This window comes from Alligator sinensis, unplaced genomic scaffold (genome assembly GCF_000455745.1).
Source record: "Alligator sinensis unplaced genomic scaffold, ASM45574v1 scaffold343_1, whole genome shotgun sequence".
NCBI lineage: Eukaryota > Metazoa > Chordata > Crocodylia > Alligatoridae > Alligator > Alligator sinensis.
Window position 1 is genome coordinate 2,634,859 of NW_005841947.1, and position 19,844 is coordinate 2,654,702.

General features: G+C 47.1%; 1 protein-coding gene across 2 annotated transcripts in view; it reads right to left on the minus strand.

Moving 5' to 3' along the window:
• Positions 1–19,575, minus strand: part of LSAMP (limbic system associated membrane protein) — a 450,506-nt gene extending 430,931 nt beyond the window's left edge. For both annotated transcript variants that reach the window (XM_025199695.1, XM_025199696.1), the window contains exon 1: positions 18,945–19,575. In XM_025199695.1, coding sequence (XP_025055480.1) covers positions 18,945–19,099 — 155 coding nt within the window. In that variant the 5' untranslated portion in view covers positions 19,100–19,575. The remainder of the gene's footprint in view (positions 1–18,944) is intronic.
• Between the last annotated feature and the right edge of the window lie 269 nt (positions 19,576–19,844).

Consider the following 19,844-nt stretch of genomic DNA (forward strand, 5'->3'; position numbering starts at 1 on the left):
CTGCTCAGCTAAAGCCTTGCTGAGCCACGTCATCCACTGAGTCTCCTCTCAGCAAAAGGGGGATAGCAATAGTGTCCTAACTCACTGACAGAATTCATAGTAGTGCTTAGAGCACTGGATAGTCAGGGCAACAAGACAACTATTCAACCTCAGAGCCATTCCACGTATTATTACACAGAACTTATGCTGACACAGCTGGACAGTCTTCTCATATAGGTTAATACTTTAATTTTCCAATGAACATCAATTTAAGCTGCAGCAAATGAAACAGGAACCTGTATAGGCATTAACAAGAAGAGGGCACAACATGGAATTTCCATAAAGCAGCTTCATCTCTGCAAAAGGATCCAGGTAACTCAGCAAAGATGATGACGATGATGATGATAATAATAATAATAGCAGCAGCTGTGATGGTAATTATTGTAATGATTATAATAAACCTGAAAACAGATAAAGGAGAGGAAAATGACTCAAGACGCAAGGAGAAATGTAGGTGAGGGTTTAAATGATCAGTCTGGAGGATTCCTTAGGTCAAAGGTTGCCTGTGAACACAATGGACTGAACTTCATGACCCAGGAGGTCCCTTTCAGTGCTTTGTTCCCATGTAATGCATAGTGCACTAGGAGTTCAGTATGCACTGTGGCATGTGGCTACTGGCATGCACTCCTCAGGTGATGAATATACAGCCTTTCAGTATGGTCTGTGGCCCTCCTCAGCCCTCATGTGCATAGATTTCACTTCAGTGATGTAGTGCAGAGGCCACCAAGGCCCCTCTTTCAGGGAGAAGACCATCCAAGCAAAACTTGTCACCTCAAATCCTAAATTCGGAGATGTTTGCTGATGCAAAGGAAAATCCCAGCAGCAGCATGGGTAACTCAAGGTGGAACTCCCACAGAGCCAGGCGAGGCCTTGGCTTCCCCCAGCAAGATGGCTCCTGGTCTCAGCCAGGAAAATGGAAAGGGCTTCCTCTCCCCACAGGCTTTCACATGCTAATCTCTGCGTGCTGTCTGGGAATGGGGAAGAGACTGTGCCTGTAATCAGCTTGCCTTTTGCTCCTCTGCATTGTGTGTATTACTCTAGCAGTAAATCAAACTCAGCGGGACGGGAAGACGCATCCAATCCTGGAAAGTACATTAGTCTCTTTTTGGAATGTTTCCTTCCCCTTCACCTGCCTGTTCCTCTGTGGCAGAATCTGTTTCCTTCACCTTCACCTGCCTGTTCCTCTGTGGCAGAATCATAGCCAGCACTTACATTTGTGGGGATATATTTATTTCCTTTTAGGTGAATTTTACAGCTTTACTAGGACTGATATGGTCAGCTAGAGACCAGTATTGCAGAGCCAGGTATAATGCCTACACAAGGCTATATACACTACTATTACAATCCCTTTGGTTTCCATAGCTCTGACCATGCCCATCACTCCTGCCCTACCACATCCCCTGCTACTCCAGTCCTGCTTCCTTCCCCCTTACCTAATATATTCCTCTCTTCTCAGGCACCTGCATGCTGATTCCCAAATGATTTTCTTATCTCAGTGTCTCTGAGCTGTTCTTGAATGGAAGCTGCCACTCACAACCAAGTGGGAGCATTTCTGTGGTGAGAATATGCAGAATGGAATAAATTGAGAATAAAGGCTCAACAAACTCGGTCCACTTGTGGCCTAGATTGAGAATCAAACTTCCAGAGGTTCCAGACACAACTAACCCCTGAAATCAATTGACATGTACCCAATAGCTCCCCCTAATAACAGTGGAAGCTAACTGTAGCTCCATGGGCATCAAGCCCACATTGACCCTATGCATCAAATAGGCCAGATGCAACTAACCTGCTATGATACAGACCTCCTCATAGAAGTCCTGGAAGGAGGGAGAGGAAGTGCAATGGGGAAAAGATTTTCCTAATACACAAGTTTGTTGCCACTATTTATAATGATGCCTTCTGTTTAGAAACCATCTATCTTGTCCCCAACTGGGCATGCAGACAAGTAGCATCTGCCCTATCCCTCAGGGAGACTGCCAACTCCGTGCATCTACTGCACACCCGTGTGTGTATGCGTGTGCGCGCGCACACATGTGCATGCACACACATGCAATGCTAACTGCTGCAGAATGAGAATAGGAAGCAAAGTGGGATGGCCATGGGGGGCTGAGAGAAGTTGTGGTGGGCTCCAGCTGCGCTGGAGTAATGAAAAGGGCAGGGAAGGGAGGGGCATGCGACCAAAGAAGAAGGGATTTTTACACTAAGCCTGGTTATGTGATCTTAAACAGATGGTTTCTCTTTAGTTTTGTTGTTGCAAAGCCCCCTGGATACTCCTTTGGAGGCCCCTTCCTGCCGGAGCTAGGCCTAGACTTCTCACACTCAAGGGAAAGCTAAGAGATTTGGAAAACAGAGAGAGCATTATGTTGGAGATCTGGGAATGGGAACTTTATATAGGTTGCATGGCACAAACACCCCACCACCTTTGCTTGGCTTGCAGAAATCCCAGCCTCCCTCAGCCCCCCGCCTCCTCCAGGTGGGGTCTGAGACTAGAACCAGCTTGCCACCCTCCCCTATTTCTCTCGTCTGGAAGCAGCTGCCACATCTGGGAACAACCCCTTCTCCCTCCCTCCGTGAGTGCTCTAGCTGGTTGAGGACCCCCTCCCCCAGACTTCAGTCTATGAAGCCCCCTCCTCTGCCACTGGAGCTTCTGGTCTGAGAGAAGTTTCCATTCCTTACTTGTTTTCCTCTCTGGGACAAGTCCTCCCCCACCCCTCCTAGTCCTACCCCTAAGTCTCGTGTCTGGAATAAATCCTCATTTTCTGCCCCATCTTCTGTCTAGGATGATTCCCCTCCTCCACTTTTCCTATCTGCAAGGAGCTACCTCCTGTCCCATTCTTTCCCTCCCACCCATGAGCCAGCAGCAATGAAGACTATTGTTTTCTTGCTCCATTAAGCCAGCAAATGAAGCTGCTCAGCACAGGCAGCTGGATCCAGGGCCACTTCCCCAAGGCCTGGCTCAGCACAAGAGGTGACACCAGCATGAACATGAGGCAGGAGGACAGGGCATGCTGGCCCCAGAAATGGCGGATCTTGAATAATCAGCTTCTCCAGCTCAAACAGCCTGCAAATGCTTTGGGATCTGGCTAGGTGATGGGGCTGCCACCCACTGGCTAGGTGATGGGGCTGCTTTTAGGCCACCCACCCTACCCCAGCAGAAGGGAGATAATTCAATGTGAGGCAGCATCTGCCAAGATATTGACTTTGGCTCTGGTCATGGACTGCCTGCACTTCAGAGCTGGGTAATATTCAGCTTGATTATCCTCGCTTGCCAAGAGGAAGTTTCTCTCTCTGCTTAAAAATCACTGGGATGAGCCAGGGACGCATCGATCCACTGAAGAGAAATGCTGACAAGAAGACACGCAACTGAGACAGGATGAGGGTGGACAATGGGCAAGCAATGGAGACAGCCTCTCGCATCCTGCCTGGCGGGGCTAGCCCACAGCCCCAGGGCCTATTCAGCCAGAGACAGACTAAAGGTGAGGAGACCCAGATCCATCCACACTCTGAAGCAGACCCCTTGGACAAACCCTCCCTTCCATTCTCCCCTGGACACGGTTCCTTCCTGTACACTCTCTCCTAGCTCACTGTGGCAGAAGACTGGGGAAGGCGCTCCTCCGCTGATTACAGTCAGTCCTGCTGCCCTGCCCAGCTCAGAAATCTCCCAGTCCTACTCCCCTGGCATGCCTTGATGGAAGAAAAGAGTTCATTTGGGAATTAAAATATCTTACACCTGCCTGAATCCTACGGCAAAGTCTCCCCACCTGGCAGGGCTTTCGGTATGTGTTGGCTCCCCAAGTTTCCTGTCCTGGTTGTCACTTCACCAGCTTCCCTTTGGGCCCCGGTCACTTTAGGCCTTAGTGCTAGCGCTTCCCGAAACATGGTCTCTCTCTCTCTCTCCCTCTCTCTCAGTCCAGAAAGTTTCCTGGCTTGCTGTCAGCTGCAACTTGCACTACTTGCAAAGATCTCCCTCAGTCCCATCCTGCAGCACATACTACTAACCCAGTCCTCTGTCAGGCAAGGGGCATAGAAAGCTTCATGCCATACATGTTCACAGAGTAGGGCTGGCTCTGACCCTCACAGCACTGCACTTGTGGGATGTACCTCTAACAGGTATGTGGAAATACCACCTCATTTGCTGCTAAAATCATGCCAGGGAGATGTGGGATGTGATACTGCATCAATAGAACATGTTAGACTGCATCATGAGGTGACAATTCTCGACATCATGTGACGTTTTGGAAGTAGGTCCCTTAATTCTCCTGTCTGAACTGACTATGAGGGTGACCAAGCAATGGAATGGGCTATCTAGATAAATTGTGGGATCTCCATCCCTGGAAATCTTCAAAAGGAGATTGGACAGACACTTGACTGGGATGGTTTAGTCAGGGATGAACCTGCCTTGAGTAGAGGGCTGGATGAGATGACCTTGTGGGGTCCCTTCCAGCCCTGCTTTCCCAGAGTCCTATGGGGCCACAGCAGAAAACAAGACAGCCTTAACCACAAAGAAAAGGGAAAGTGCTGTGAAAACCTTTGTATCTCCTTTTTTCTCCTTCTCTTTTTGACAGAAACCTGCTGCTCCTGACTCTTTGAGATTGACAAATGAAAAAGTATTACAAATATATGAAAGGTTAAGTACCAGTACTGCTAGCAATGCCACACAGGTCTTTAGCCCATCTGGCCCAGAGATTAAAACAGTGCTGCCAGTCACAGGTGGGGAGGAAGCTGAGAAAGATGTTGCACTGGTTCCTGGGTTTGGGGACACACTCCCCTAATGGCTGGACATGCACACCTCTGACTAGCTGCCAATACCAGAAACCAGTGAGCAGGAGGGAAAAGGAAATAATGCCACTATTAAGCCAGATCCAAGGATCTTTGTGGGTGATATCTTTTATTGGGCCAACTGCATACCTGAGTGGGACACCAACAATCTTTCAGGTACCACTCAGAAGGGGTATGTGGTACCCAAAGGCTTGTCTGTGTCCCTCCCTCCTATACAGTTGGCCCAATAACAGATATGACCCAGAAAGATCCTTGCCCTCTGTATTTTTCCTTGACCATCATGGCTACAACATCACCCCAGTGCTACCACTATAAAGCCAGAGAATTTACATGACCCAAAAGCCTACATGGACCTTCATCTCTGAGCTACAGATATCGCAGTGCACAGAACTGTCTAGTTCCCTGGGGAAGCAGGGAAGAGGGGGTGGCTGGTAGACAGGCAAAGAGCTAATTTGACAGGGAGCTGGAGAAGGGAAATGAGGTTTAATACTGTGATAGGAAGGGGACCCCAGGTAGGTTGCCTGCAGCACCTTCTGCTCCTAATTACAGCATGCCAATCTCAAAATCCCTTCCAGGGTGTTTGTAGGTCAGTGGCTAAATGCCTTCTGCTTGCATTAAGGGGCTGACAACATAGTGCCTTGAGTGCAGAATCCCTTTGGCCACTGCTGTGCAGGGAGCAACTTCACTGTGTTTTTCAATGCCTCCCTCCTCCCTATCAGCAGCTCTGCCTCTCAACATCAGTAAAAGTAGGGGCTACCCTGCGCAACCTGCCCCACACCAGTGATGCTGCATGGGATCTCCCTCTCAGGAGACTGTCTGAGACTCTCCCTCTAGAAGGAGAAGGTCTCACCTATCCTGCTTCAGCTCCCATCAGCAAAACCCCAGGGGTTCAAGGGAGCACTTGGCTCCACTTGTTCCCCCTGTCCACAGCAGCCTGGAGGCTCCGATTATATGCTTCCAGCCTTGGCTGCAGCCTGCGCCCACCCCATTAACAAACCAGACTCTCCTCCCCTCTAATTTCAACTTGAGATCCAATTAAGCATAAGAGAGAGGGAGGATGGAGAGGCAGAGCCTGGAGCAATGGAATGTAAGAGGCATCCCGGCACATTCCAGCTGGGAAAAGAGAGAGCTTTATGGGAGGGATGGACTCCCAGACCCTCTCTTCCCACCCCCAACCCCTCTTCATACAAGCTGTCAGAACAAAGAGGCACCAGGCATTCAGCTCAGCCACAGAAAATAAATATGCTGGGGACACTCAGCAGGCCCTGGCCAAACACAAAGCCCTGATTGAGCAGTCATCTCAGCAAGAGGAGGCTGAGGGGGGACCTGGTGGCTGCCTACAAGCTCATCAAGGGGGATCAACAGCAAATAGGCAGAGCTCTTTTCTCCCCAGCACCACCTGGGGTGACAAGGAACAATGGTCATAAGCTGATGGAGAATAGGTTTAGGTTGGAGATCAGAAGGCAATATTTTACAGTTAGGGTGGCCAAAATCTGGAACCAACTTCCCAGGGAAGTAGTCCTTGCCCCTACCTTGGGCAAATGCAAGAGGAGGTTGGACGATCACCTGTCTGGGGTCTTGTGAACCCAGCATTCATTCCTGCCTGTGGCAGGGGGGGGGGGGGGGGGGGGTGGTTGTGTGTGGCAGGGGGTCAGGCTAGATGATCTGTTCAGGTCCCTCCTGACCCTAGCTACTATGAAACTATGAAACTACTGAGAGCCAGCATGGTACAGGGTACCATTGCAGCTCTCAGGCTAGTGTTCCTTTCTCTCCCCTCCATCCTGGTTATTTAGGTGAGGGGGAAGAAGGGAGGGAAGTTCAAATTGGCTTAACTGGTCAAAGGGGGGAGGAGGAAGAGAGTGGGAAAAGGTGAGAATAAGTGAGGGGAGGTAGGCTGAGACCCAGAAAGCAGAAGAGAGACAAGGGAGGTGAAAAAGAAGATGACTGCTGACTTTATCAGGCCAGGATGCAGGCTGGATGGGGGAACTGGCCTGACTGGGTATGGGGTGAGGGCTGGAAGGGATCTTCTATTATAGTTTTGTCTGTCCTTCCTTAGCAGACAGACCTCTGCACATCCCCCTTTCTTTCTCCTGCCCTGCTGGGAGCACAGGACAAGTTTGTCAGGAGGGATTTTTTTTTAAATTTAATTTGTGTCCGAGGCCAAATTAGCCAAAACTAATTCCAAATCCAAGAGTCCAGAGCCAGAAGTGGCCTGACTACCAGCAAACATTCTCCACTTGCACCTGGGGCTTCAGATGTTTCTGAAACCTTTGGCGAGCATCCTACTTGTAGGCCCAAGCTCGGAGGCTTGGGGTTCGGATCCCCCGAGTTTTGCTTGCCCTTAACCTTAAGGCCTTTGGAGCAAGCAAGTGAAGAGACTCTCATTTCCATAAACTGCTTAAAACTGCTGCACATCGGTGGGTACTGAACCACGCCGGAAGAGCAGTTATCCTGCGATGCGGTTCAGGAAAACTGAATTCTTGGACACAGATACATAGTATTTCCCTTGGCAGGTTAAGAAGCCACTACGCTTGTCCTGAGCCTTCAAGGAGAGAAATGCACTAAAGTTCATTGCAGGCACAGCTCTGAGACCAGAGGTTTTCTGGCTGTTTTTGTGAGGGAGAGGAATCTTCTCCTTAAATCTTTTTTCAGGGAAAATGGGCCCCTGGGAGTGGCAGCACTCAATGTAGATAGTTATAAAGGACACAGCAGCAGTTAAGTACCCTCCCCTTCCCAACAGCATCTGATTAATTATCTTTGGTGCACACATGCAGTGCCTACTGTGGGCACTGTCCACACACATGTAACCTCAGAAAGCCACAGACTTTGCCCTGGAAGCTCACAGTATACCAGGAGTTAGCACAGGAAGAGTGCAGTGAAGGGAGACAATCAAATTATGTAGTTTTTATATACAGAATATGAACACAAAGCTGCTACCACCAACCTCTCCTAAACCTTAGTCAGCACATGGCCTGTTACTTGTTGGTTTCAGAAAACTGGCTGACAAATTATGAGTAAGTAAGGGACAAGGTGAATATAAGTAGCATACATTTATTAAGGCTCTGATCCCACGATCCTTCATTCACGTGAATAGTCCCAGTGAAGTCAATTATCTGCAGTATACTGGGCTACATATATGCAAAGGTGTTTATGGGATGAGAGCCTTAATTAGCAACATGCAAGCAATCCCCTAACTTCATAAGACGTATTTGAACTATAGATAATACTGCTTTAAATTAGATCGTCATATAATCCTGGAATTAGACACAGGCTTATGTGCATGCTCATGCTTATGTATGCTGGTGCTTATGTTCGTGTGTGCACTCTTCTCCATGTGTGGTTTGAGGGGATCTGGAAATCAATGTGCTGCCTCCCATTTGCACTAGGACAGCCTGTAGCGGCAGTGCACAACCCTTTGGAAAGTCTGCAGGCTGGGAAGAAGGTTTGGAAGAGAAATGACTGAATCCTAAACCCAGTCAACATACCCTAAAATGAGTACAGAAATAAGCTGATGTTCCTATGGGCGGAGAGGGACGTAGCCCTGTGGATAGGTCTCCTAGGGTGAAAGGTCCTTGACCTGCTGTGTGGAATCACAGCTCAAGCAAGAGCACTGGCAGCTAGAAAAGATGGTTGGGGCTGACCAAGGGAACCAGCAGGGAAGAGAATGTCTGAGACACGGCAGGGGACTGCAGCAGGAACATCTCCCTTAAATAAGCAATGGCATGGCAGATGGAAACAGGGAGGGGGTCTGAACTGTCCCACCCCACCTTCTCCACCCACATCCCTGGCCCTGGGAACTTCCAACCTTCCCACCTTTCAACCTCCAAGAGCCAGTAAGAAACCCATCTGCCCTGAGATGGGTACCAAATGCCACCAAACTGTGTCTCACATGTGCCCCCTACCAGTGGGGGAGTGGGGACTCATGCCAGCCCCTGCTGCTGGGCACTATGCAATGCCACTGATTAATGACTAAGCCAGCTGACTCTAGCCCTGAGTTCTTCCCCGAGGGATGGGAGCAGCTACTGACCTCAACTTCTGCGTTATATTTAACCAAGCAGATCAGAGAATTTGCAGGGGGTAATTGCTCACTGAACTCTGCTTCTTTTTGTACAGGCAGAACATCTGTGAGAACACGGCAATTTGCTCAAATTGGTCGTCCACCTGAATTCACTAAAGGGCTTGCAAATGCTTTCTTAAAGTCACCCTCGGCTCAGCTGTAATTGGTCATGCAAGTCCTATGCTTTTCTTTTTCCCTGATTGGAGGAGTGGAAGAACTGGCACTGGTTCACCAGATCAGTGAAGTCAATGGAAAGATACCCATTGGCTTTCACAGGCTTCCCACTGGTTTCCATTATTATCAGGAGGATAGTGTGAGGAAGTTGCAAGGGCTTTGTTTCTCTCATGGTGAAGGAGCAGTCTGGGGAGAGGAAAGAGATCAAAATTTTAAAACATGTCTAATCTTCATTTCCTTCAATTGCATAGAGCTTGCCTAAGGCATCATTCCTAGAAACAAGAGGCAACTGTAAGACTGACTGGCTGGGTACTGAGTTAAAAGGGAATTTTCCTTGTTGCCTTCATATAAAGTAATGTTCAAGCTGTGATCAGATCCACATCTGGCTTGTTCAACCATCTTTGTGCCAGGGCTCTGGCGAGAATTTGTAGGAACCAAATGTCCCATTGCAGCTTGTCCTCGATGAAATATATCAAAGCCCATTGCATTCAATAGTCAATGTCATTACCAGCCATGGACACAAAGTAATTGGGTATGTGTGTGTATGAGCATATGTACACGGAGTCCCAGCTGCAGAGGGTGCAGCCAGAGTCTTGTTTCTTTATCTATCGGTCTGTTTAAAATTTGCTTTCCATGAATATCAGTGCAAGTAAAACTCAGACGCTTAGATATTCATGGGGGAAGGCGAAGGGGAGGAATGCACACATACAAAAGCAGCCCAGCTGCAGCCAAAGCAGATTCATTTTGAAATTCATGAAAATATTCACAGAACACTTTCTGTGCTATTTGTTTGAGCTCCAACACTTCAAGGGCAGGCACTGAACCACAGGCTGTGTGTTCTATGCACAGGAATATGTCTATGTATATGTCTATGTACATGTGCGTGAATATGTGTGTATACATACATACATACGTATATCTATATGTATATGGTCATCCTGTGTTCCTGAGCAGCCGTGGACCCTTAGCCCTGAGGTATATATCCATGCTGTGTTGCTAAATAGGCACAGTCCCTTAGCTTTGAGTCATATATTCACAGCGTGCCACTGCACAGTTCCAGGCTCCTACTCCTGTGTGATAGCCAAAGCAAGCTACTGGGTAGCCACAATCACTATGCTCCACATACATCGCGTTCCTATGCAACAAAAGCGTTCTGCCCACTTGGAACATATGGGCAATAGCAAGGAAGTAAAGCCTCAGCATGCGGTGAGTTTAGGGTAGCAGCACTCTGACCTCCTCCCTCCACTTTCCCCCTTTCCTCTCTCACCCCCTTCACAGGTTTCTTTCCTCAGTCCGCTCACATGAGCAAGGGAAAATGCTACAGCACACAAGGGAAACACAGCTGAAGCCCCAAAGAGAGGAGCTGTGTGCTGCCTCTCTCTCCACCATAAATACAGCTGAGACAAGGACTGGGTAATTGGCTAAGTGCCTGTCAGCTTAATAACAGAGAGGCAGAGAAAGAGAGGGAGAGGGAGGGAGAAAGAGGGAGATTTGTATTTACTATTCAAAGCCATGGATGCTGCCTGCCAGTGGATTTCAACATGGGTTTTGTTTGCTCTGCAAGGGAAGAAAGTGAACGGACACAGAGTTCTGAGTCATGGTCTCCCTCACCCCAAGCGTGGAGGTGCAGAACAGGACAGGGGGGAAAAGACCAGGACTGAGTTAGGTGCCACACAGCCACGATGAGGTTCCTGCAGAGCACTGCTCCCAGACATGTAAAGCACTGACCTATGTCCGCCTAAACATCACCATTGATAAACAACAAGGGGCAGCAGAACTGAGCTTTAACCGTGCTAAGGAGAGTCATGGTGCCAGGCCTGGTGCCAAGTGCCTTCCAACACAGCTGCCCCAAGGGGTAGTTTGGGATCTCAGAAACAGAGCAGACGAGAACTGCTTGAGCACGTTGCGCCTGTCCCGTTCACCAGCCAGGTGATGGCTTTCCTAGTTTCCTGGAGTTCTTGCTAACCTGACTCCACTCCAGGAGTGTGACTTTAACCAATGACAGAGATGGGGGATGTAGCCGTAAGGTGCCAGGTGGATCAGGTTTAGTGCCATGTTAACCACACTGATCCCAGTGAGCAGTCATGTGAAAGAACCAATCCTTGTCACAGCTGCACAGGGACACTGGTATAGCAAAGGACATACCCAAGATCACAGGTGAGGGGTTAAACCAGGAAGAGAGACCAAGAGCATGTCTTTAATGCCATCATGTTGCATCTGGGACTCCCACCAGGAATTATGTCCCAACCATTTGCTTCTGATCAGAAACCTAGACAAGCCTCAAGAGGTCATAGTTTAGCATCTCCTGCATGTATGCACAAAACCAGATATGCACACATGCATACAGCTAAAAATAGAGACATGCAAAAATACATGCACAGGCCACTGAAATGCACACACATTTGACAAACTTCCAACAACCACAAATGTGATATTCCAAAGTCTGAACTGATAACAGGAAGGTAAAGTACCTTACATAAGGAAGGATAAATCCTTCCCAGGAGCAAGCCCACTGCAGCCATTGCTGTTACATCAGATAGGAATTGGTCCCGTTCAACTATCTCAGAAGCAGAGACTTACACAGCTGGCTTTCAAGAACAAGTTTGTTCAGTATATAGTTTGAACGATTATAGCTAGCCATCAGAAATCCCAGGAACTGCATGTTAATTCAAGGCCAGGTCTTCCTTCTGACCTGCTGAGGAAAGGAGGGGAGGAGGTGTGGGCTCAGAGACCCTCCAGGTAACTCACAGGGCTATATAAATTTTAATGTCAACTAAATGGGAAAAGATACAGTGCTTTGCTGCAAACTGAAGTGTTTGTGCAGACTCAGGGGAGTAGGTTAAAGCAACGCAGTCTGATGCAGCCTCTCCTCCTCTACCTTCCCGAACATACGTTATATAGATGGTGCTATAAAATATGATATCCTGTGTGCGAGTATGTGTGTATATATCTCTATATATAGATATAGACACAGATATATACACGCGCACACTCTTGCACACCAGATAAATAAATATACGCACATGCACACACACAAAACTTCCCTTTTTAATTTCCCTTGAGATTTTCCTTGTGATTTATGTAGCCTGAGACACTGGCCCAATGGCTCCTATCACCACTGGGCATATATAAATTATGTACTGCCTCTAGCCTCTGAGGATACACATATGATTCCCCTTGCCATTCAGTACACACGCAAAACACACATACCCACACACCCACCCACCCACCGTGTTTGGTAAGGAGAATCATATATATAGTGACACCACCAGCTGCCAGGCCTGTACATTTGGCAAAGTCTTCTGTCCCTCGAAATATTGTGTGTGTGTGTGTATTCATACTGTAGTTAAAATATATAAGATATCAGCAGAAGTACAAAACTGTATGTACAGATCCAGATATTCGTGTCTCTCTGCATTTGTACTCAGAGCCTGACAACTAAAGATTCATATATATGAGACAGAATGAAAATGAGATGGATCCTCCAGTCAGTTGCCTGACAATGCAGATCAATGCATGCTTTTGAAAATTCTTGTTTGCTGCATTCATTGTTTTGTTGCACTGATGATTTGAGAGGTAGCATGAGCTAGTGACTGGGGTATTCAGTTGGGTTCTAGTCTGAGACCTTATTTGGGACCTGGGAGGAGCCATTTCACCTCTCTCTGCCTTTCTTTCCATTCCTGTCTTGTGTTTATCTTGTCTCAGAGACTGCAAATCCTGCAGGCACTGAGATTTTTATCTTTCAAATTCATGCAGCGCCTAACACAATGGAGCTCTGATCTTACTGTGTTTAAGCACTACTGCAATACTAATGATGCTTATGATTATACTGGCAACACTGTATTATTATGCCGCATTACACCTTTGAATATGCCTATATTTATTCCTAAACAAAAAGCTCAGCTCAATGCTTCCTGTTATAAATCATATGCTAATTATAACTGTAATCTCAACAGCTTTTACTTTTCTTTTATCCAGATTGTACAGGACATAAACTTTGTTTTGATGCTTTGTGACTGTTATTGTTCTGCTAGAGGCAGCTTTATCCACCCGCTTTGCTCCAAATGTATAATATCAATAAAATATTGGAAAGCCAAGAACATAGAGTTTGTTTAAATTGCCTATATTACAGGATCATACTAACAGCACTAGGATTATTGCAGGAAATTTGATTGTAGCCTGTCTTTTGACACGCATATAACCTTCTGAAACTAACTCACCTCTGGGCTAAAATTTCCCACCCACATTATCAGCCCAAAATTGAGTTTCTTCAAAATATTTGGCAATAGGTCAGTATAATTCTTTTTTCTGATTGTTGGGGTGGAAATCAGTGGATCAACAATTGAGTTTATTTAATTTTGGCATTTGGAAAAACTCAAAAGCAACAGGCCCAATTCTGTGCTTAGCTAGATCCTCATTCTCAGAGAGGCTAAGCTTCTTCTGGGAGTGACCTGGAAGCCTCCACTACCTGTGATGTCAATGGAAGTGAAAGGCACTCTGCAGACAACCATGGTTCAGGAATGGATCTGGTGGCAGCACTAAGCTTCTCTTGATTGACCTTGGCTTAACCAGTTAGAATGGAGTTTGACCAGGGATGAACTTGGGCCATTTTTCTCTCAGCTGATGATATAACGGGCCTTGAAAAATGACAAAGACATAGGTGACATGTGGGGAGGGCACAGGGGGCATGTGACCCCCATATTTCTGTGCCAACAGCAGGGGGTTTGGACTGCAGCCTGGCTGAAGCCAACACCTGGCAGCAGTGAGGGAGGTGGCGACGGCATGGAGTTGTTCCCCCGCACTGTCAACACTTACCTGTTGTCTATGGACAGTGAGTTAACTCTTTGTCCATAGATGATAGGTAAGTGTTGACAGTAGTGGGGAACAACTGCTTTGTGTGGGACCTGGGTCACCCTTAAGTCCTACCTAAGCTATCCAAATAGTGCACAAGGGGAGCTTAAGCACTATTCAGCCTTGGGGTTCACCTTTGCAGTGGTGAATTTCATCCCCGGTGCACACATCATTTGTCCCATCCTGCAGTATGGACAAGGTTGCCCTTTTCCTTCTAACTTAGATGAAGGGCCAGCATGTATCTGTGAGGCAAAGCACCTGTTCTACCTTCCATATTGCTTCCAGGTAGGGGTTAGTCATGGCCCTGACCAGCAGCAGATGATGGTATCCCTATTCCCTGGTTCAGCTGCACTGACTGGCACACTGGGGTGAGCAAAGCCAAAGTGATCCCTCATTCCCTGCCCCTTTCCTCCCATGTCCATAGGCTGAAATGGAAGAACCAAGTGCACACTCCCTGCTACCTTTGCCTGCAGAGACAGTAGTGGGAGTCCATGCAAAGATGTGGGTGTAATACCTGAGCTCTCTGCGCGGTCCAGCCTAGCAGCAGAGGTTGGGCCTGATTCGGTCTCTAAATGAGATGCCCATGAGGCACAGCTAGAGGAGCATGGCAGTTTGAAAAAGTGGGAACCCTGTTATTGCGGACTCTGATATTTAGTACTTTTGGGGAAACATATGGAGGCTGAATTCTGCCCTCAATTATAGTAGATCCATGCAATCCCAGTAATATCTGTGACAGATGTCAGTGAGAGCGAAAATGGGCCCTTTGTCAGTAATAATAGTAATATTAATAAGGATAATGGTGATGACGATACATTTGTGTTATAGCATCATCTATGGGCTCTGCTCATGGATCAGGGATCCTATTGTCAGTAGTGTAACTAGGTGGAAGGGTGACCAGGGCAGTAGCCCAAAGTGCTACCTTGTTGAGAGGGCACAAAAATCTCACCACTACAGCAATGACTGATCACACCGCCACAATCAGCACGGCGGTACTCCACATTCCCCCAGGCATTTCTAGCTGCCCTGGGCTTAGAGCTGCCTTGCTAAACCTCTGCCCATTGCAGTAGCCCCTGTACAGATACACAGATAAAGCCACCAGATGAGTTCTGACAAAGCTATGGCACAAAAATGTGAAATAACAGGTCCACAAAGAACGAGCATATCAAACCCAGTTTAAAGACTCTGGACTTCTGGGCCCCCAGGTCTGTACTGAGAAATGAAGCACATAACGAGACAGCACGTTCCAAGAAATATGAAAAAGCCTTGCTAGTTCGCTGTCCCTTCCTTTTTAAAAAGAGTCAACGGAAATGACATGTCAAAAACCTATAATAAGGTAGTTTTGATGGGATATTATAGGCAAGATTCAGGCATATTCTATCATGTCATTCACGGAACAAACAAAACTCAAGCATAGCGCGCGGGCATCTGCACAAACAGACAGATGGAGAACACTTCACTTCCTGAAGCTAGGTTAAAAAAAACCCAAATTGTTGTGAACTGACAAAATCTCAGATAAACAGTATAGTCATTTAGGTCCATGGTCTCCCTTGGGAGCAGAATTGGACTGTTTTCATACCAATAGACTTTCACTAGTACTTTGCACTGCTCCCGGGGCCCCTGCCATAGCCTTACCTGGCACTATTCTGTCTCCTTCTCTCAACGGTTATGCACTGTCTGTGCATTCTATCACAAGCTTTTCTCATTATTATATATCTTTGTAATTCTCTGGCTAACTTCCTTATGTCAAACACTAAAAGGCAGTGACCTTCAGCAAGGCCAACAAATGAATCAAATTTGAAGCTGGGTCATTTAGGAGATGAGCCAAAAATGTTAAGAACATTTCTAAAAAGTCAACAGCAGGGGAATATTTTAAATGCCAGAGCTTTAAAGTTCCTTTTTATGAGATTTTCCAAACTTTGCAGAACAATTCTACCTTGAGAGGACGTGAAGTACATGAAACTTCAAAAGAAAGGCTTCTTTCTGGAGAAGGTAATCTGAGTTGGAAACTGGGCTTATAAATGGAAAGTGGCTAGCTCTCTCTCTGTGTCTACCTGCCTAAAACTCTTTTGCCACATTTAAAATACTACATATGCAAAAAATGCCCATGTGAGAAAAAGCTCTCCAAAGTGTCTGACATTTGTGGAGTGCAGAATAATTTATAATCACAACTTTACGTGAATGCAATATTTGGAGTTATGTTACATAACATTATATGCATTAGGTACAAACACTAACTCATCTGAACTTTATGCAGATTTTTCCACTCGTATTCCCTCTGCAACGTCAATGCGCTTTTTTATTATTAATCACTGCCTTTCAGTTGAGTTGGGTGAAGTTGTTGCATGTTGATAAATAGCCACCATGTTCCACCCCAAACGTGGACACACATGACTGAAGGGTGAAATGGCTTCTACATGAAAGTTTCTTATTTGCCGCACTGTGCAGTTATACATCTGTGCTGAGCAGGGTTAGATGGTATAAAGGCTGGTGGATGGTTTGTGTCACCATTGATAAAGCTCCACCAGTGAGAGTATAATAGTGGGAGATGTTTAAGTTAATGACACAGGAGACACCGCCACCAGCATGAAGATCTCTCGAAACAAAGCATTCCATAGAGGGGTAAGGGGGGAGGCAAACAGTCACAAACACCCTTGTGTTAATGCCATGAGAATGAAAAGTCATCCTGGATTGCAAAGACTAGTGGTCAATGGATAAAAGTGATTTTCCCTATCTCAGCCCCAAATGGTAACCCCACCTCCTCCAAACCAAGGATGTGGCCTGCCTTCAGAAGCAGGGAGTGAAATGCCACAGCTGAAATGACAGTGAGGCTTCCAAAGACTGGTCCCAGGAAAAAGAGAGAAAGAGGAAAAAGAGAGTTCTCCATGAGGAAACAAAACCACACTGTCAGATCCCTTTCAAGAGCCTTAGAAGGTCAGCTGAGGAAATGAACGCATGTGCTCAGCCGGCAATCACTTCTGACAGAAATTCATCTAGGTGGGAACAAAGTATTGCTTGGGGCACAGGCATGATGTTTGGAGGTGTGGGGCTCTTTGTGAGCAGGTAATTGAGTGAACATCTGGCTCACGCAGCTGGATCACCTCATTCAGATATTTTATTTCAGTGCTTCACATCACACGTGCAGCTACGCAGTCCCTCATGCACATAAAAAACATTCTTGCAGGCAGCCTCCTTCACATCCCTAACAAACCCTCACACACGGCATGGAGCAACACCCCCTCTGGCGTGCCTGCAGCCTCCTCCACTGCCAAAGCTGTTTTAACACAAGGCAGCTAGATAAACTCCGGGGCTGCAAGGTTAAGTGGGAAATCAAGTTCCAGTGACCTCTGGGCAAGTGAGCTGAACGACTCAAATGCTGCCATTTATAGGGAGCACATCCAAGCACATGCCCTTCCTAGACTGCCCCTCAAAATAGGAGACCGATGGAATTAACCTGCCTTTAGAAATCGGGAGCAGAGAAACTGGCTGGGAGCTCTGCAGGAAAGGGTTAATGTAATATCTGAATCCCCACAGAGTCCAAGGAGCCTGAAGTCAGAGGCAGCACTTGTTGTTAGGTGTTTTCCATGTCGCATCTAAACCCTTCCATCACCGACGCGAGGCAGATGAATTACTCTGTAAATCCTATTACTCCATGTGGATAAATCTTACATGCAAGTTAACAAGTCTGGAGAGCTGGGGAATGGAAGCTGCTGAAAAGGATGTTCCAGGATCAGAACAACCCAGCATATAGGAAAGGAGAAAAGGAAGGTACGCGCACTCCCTCTCTCTCTCTGTCACACACGCACACACACGCACGCACACACACCCCTCCTCTCTTCCCCCACATTCTTCTCCCCTCTCCCAGATGTACAGACCCCAGCATTTCTACATGGAGATAGGAAGAGCATGGGGGATCATGTAGCAGGCCGTTCAGTGACATTTAGCAGGATTTATTTCCAAAGAAGAGAAAGAAAACTTTGCTGGTGTTGTTAGCTTTGCAAAGGAATTACTCCCTAGATGCTCCGGGGTTTGTGCACTATCAGCTTCTCATACAGATTACAGGCTTATTTTAAATCGTGTCCAGTAGTTTTATTGCCATAATATAGAGTGCCTGTGATGCACACGTTCTCTCTCTCTCTTTCACACACACAAACACACACACACACACACACAATATTTTCTTTCAAAGAGGGAAGTTATTCTATGTAAGATGGGTAACGTAGACTTTGACAAGGAGCCATGGGATACAGTTTGTTTCAGTTTTTTTCAGCTACTTCGGACATTGGGTTAAATAAAACCTAGAACAGGCTAGGACAGACTCTCGCAACCCTAGTATCATGATAAGAGAATCTCTACTCTGCACCACATCAGCAAACAATCCTTCACGTGGAAAGTCATCCTCCTGAGAGCAATTCATTCAGGCAGAGTATACACCCATTTCCTTGGTGACTGCAAGGAAACCAAGACAGCCAACATAGACATCACCCATCAGAGCTGTTACCTTTTTTCCTTCCCTAGCCCACCAACTAAACAACCCCATGCACCAAACCTAAAAATCCAAGTCAGGGCTTCCAAAAGGACACTGTGTCAGAGTTTGGGGAAGACAAAGGATAAAGTTTTTGCATAGGATCACAATGAAGTACTAAGAGAAATCGATAGAACATCTGGCAAGCACAGCTGGACCCCTTGCGATTTGTCCACGGATACTGCTGAAACATAACCGTGCAACGAGGGAGGGCTAGCAGGAGTAAATCTTTCTTTTGCCAATAAAATTCTTCCTCTTCAGAATACTATGGAGGAAGAAGGGGGTAGAGGTGGTGAGGGGAGGAATGTCAGAAGCTCTTTTTCTTGGTGATACTCTGGCTGAGACACACATATGCATACAGCTTGACACTAGCAGCAGCAGCTGCTGCAGTTCAGGAGGTAAAATTACACAGAAGCATGCAGGCACACACGCACACACACGCGCGCGCACACACACGCACACACACACACACACACACACATATATATATATATATAAGGAAAAGTTGGCAATGTGCCCTACCTGAGGATGGCTGTATCCCCCTGCCTCACGGTGATGTTATCAGTGCCTCGGGTATAATCCACGCTGCGGACTGGCAGCCCTGTAGGGAGAAGGCAAAGCAATCTCAGTAGGACCAGCGGTAATTGTTTCCGATCAGGCTGTGCCCTTCCTACCATGGCTGTTCTCGTTGAGTTTCAACGTATGGACTTCTTCTCTGTGTGTGAGTGTGTGTGAGAGTGTGGATGTGGATAGACAGATGGACGTAAATTAAAAAAAAAGAAAAGGCACAACAACAATAATAATAACGTGCAACTCTGTCTCTGATTGAAAGCCCAAGGAAGAGGAGAGCTCACGGTCCCTCTGAGCTGTCACTTTCTCTTGTTCTGCTCAGTCTCTTGCTGGCTTTAAAAAAAACAGAAAAACCTCTTAAAAAAAAAGTCTTAATGAAAAACCCTCCAAAAAGGGGAAATGAATGTGTGTGTGTGTGAATGTGCGTGCAGGGAGAGGTGGGTGGTAACCAAGCAAGAGAAAAACCAGCTTGCAAAAGAATCAAACCCGTCTGGAGAGACGGAGGGGAGGTTAAAAAAAGAGAGAAACAAGAGGCCTGTGTTCTTCCCCTGCGCGTGTGGATGCTCCTGCTCCAGTGAGTGGCTGTGCAGTCTCTGAGCACTCAGCTCCCTTCCTAACCCACTTTCCCAGGCGGAGCGAGGCGAGGAGGGGAGGGAGGGAGCCTCACTAGTGAAAGAAAAACTCAGCGCTACACCAGGAGCACAGGGAAGAAAGCCAAGAGCAGCGGCTTCTCCACTCTCCCTCTCTGGGGGTGACCCACCCGCTGCTGCACCCTCCACCCCAACACCCCCCCATCCCCTCTCGCTTCACACAACTGCCCCCTTCAGCAGCAGCCAGCCCACATCAAAGGCC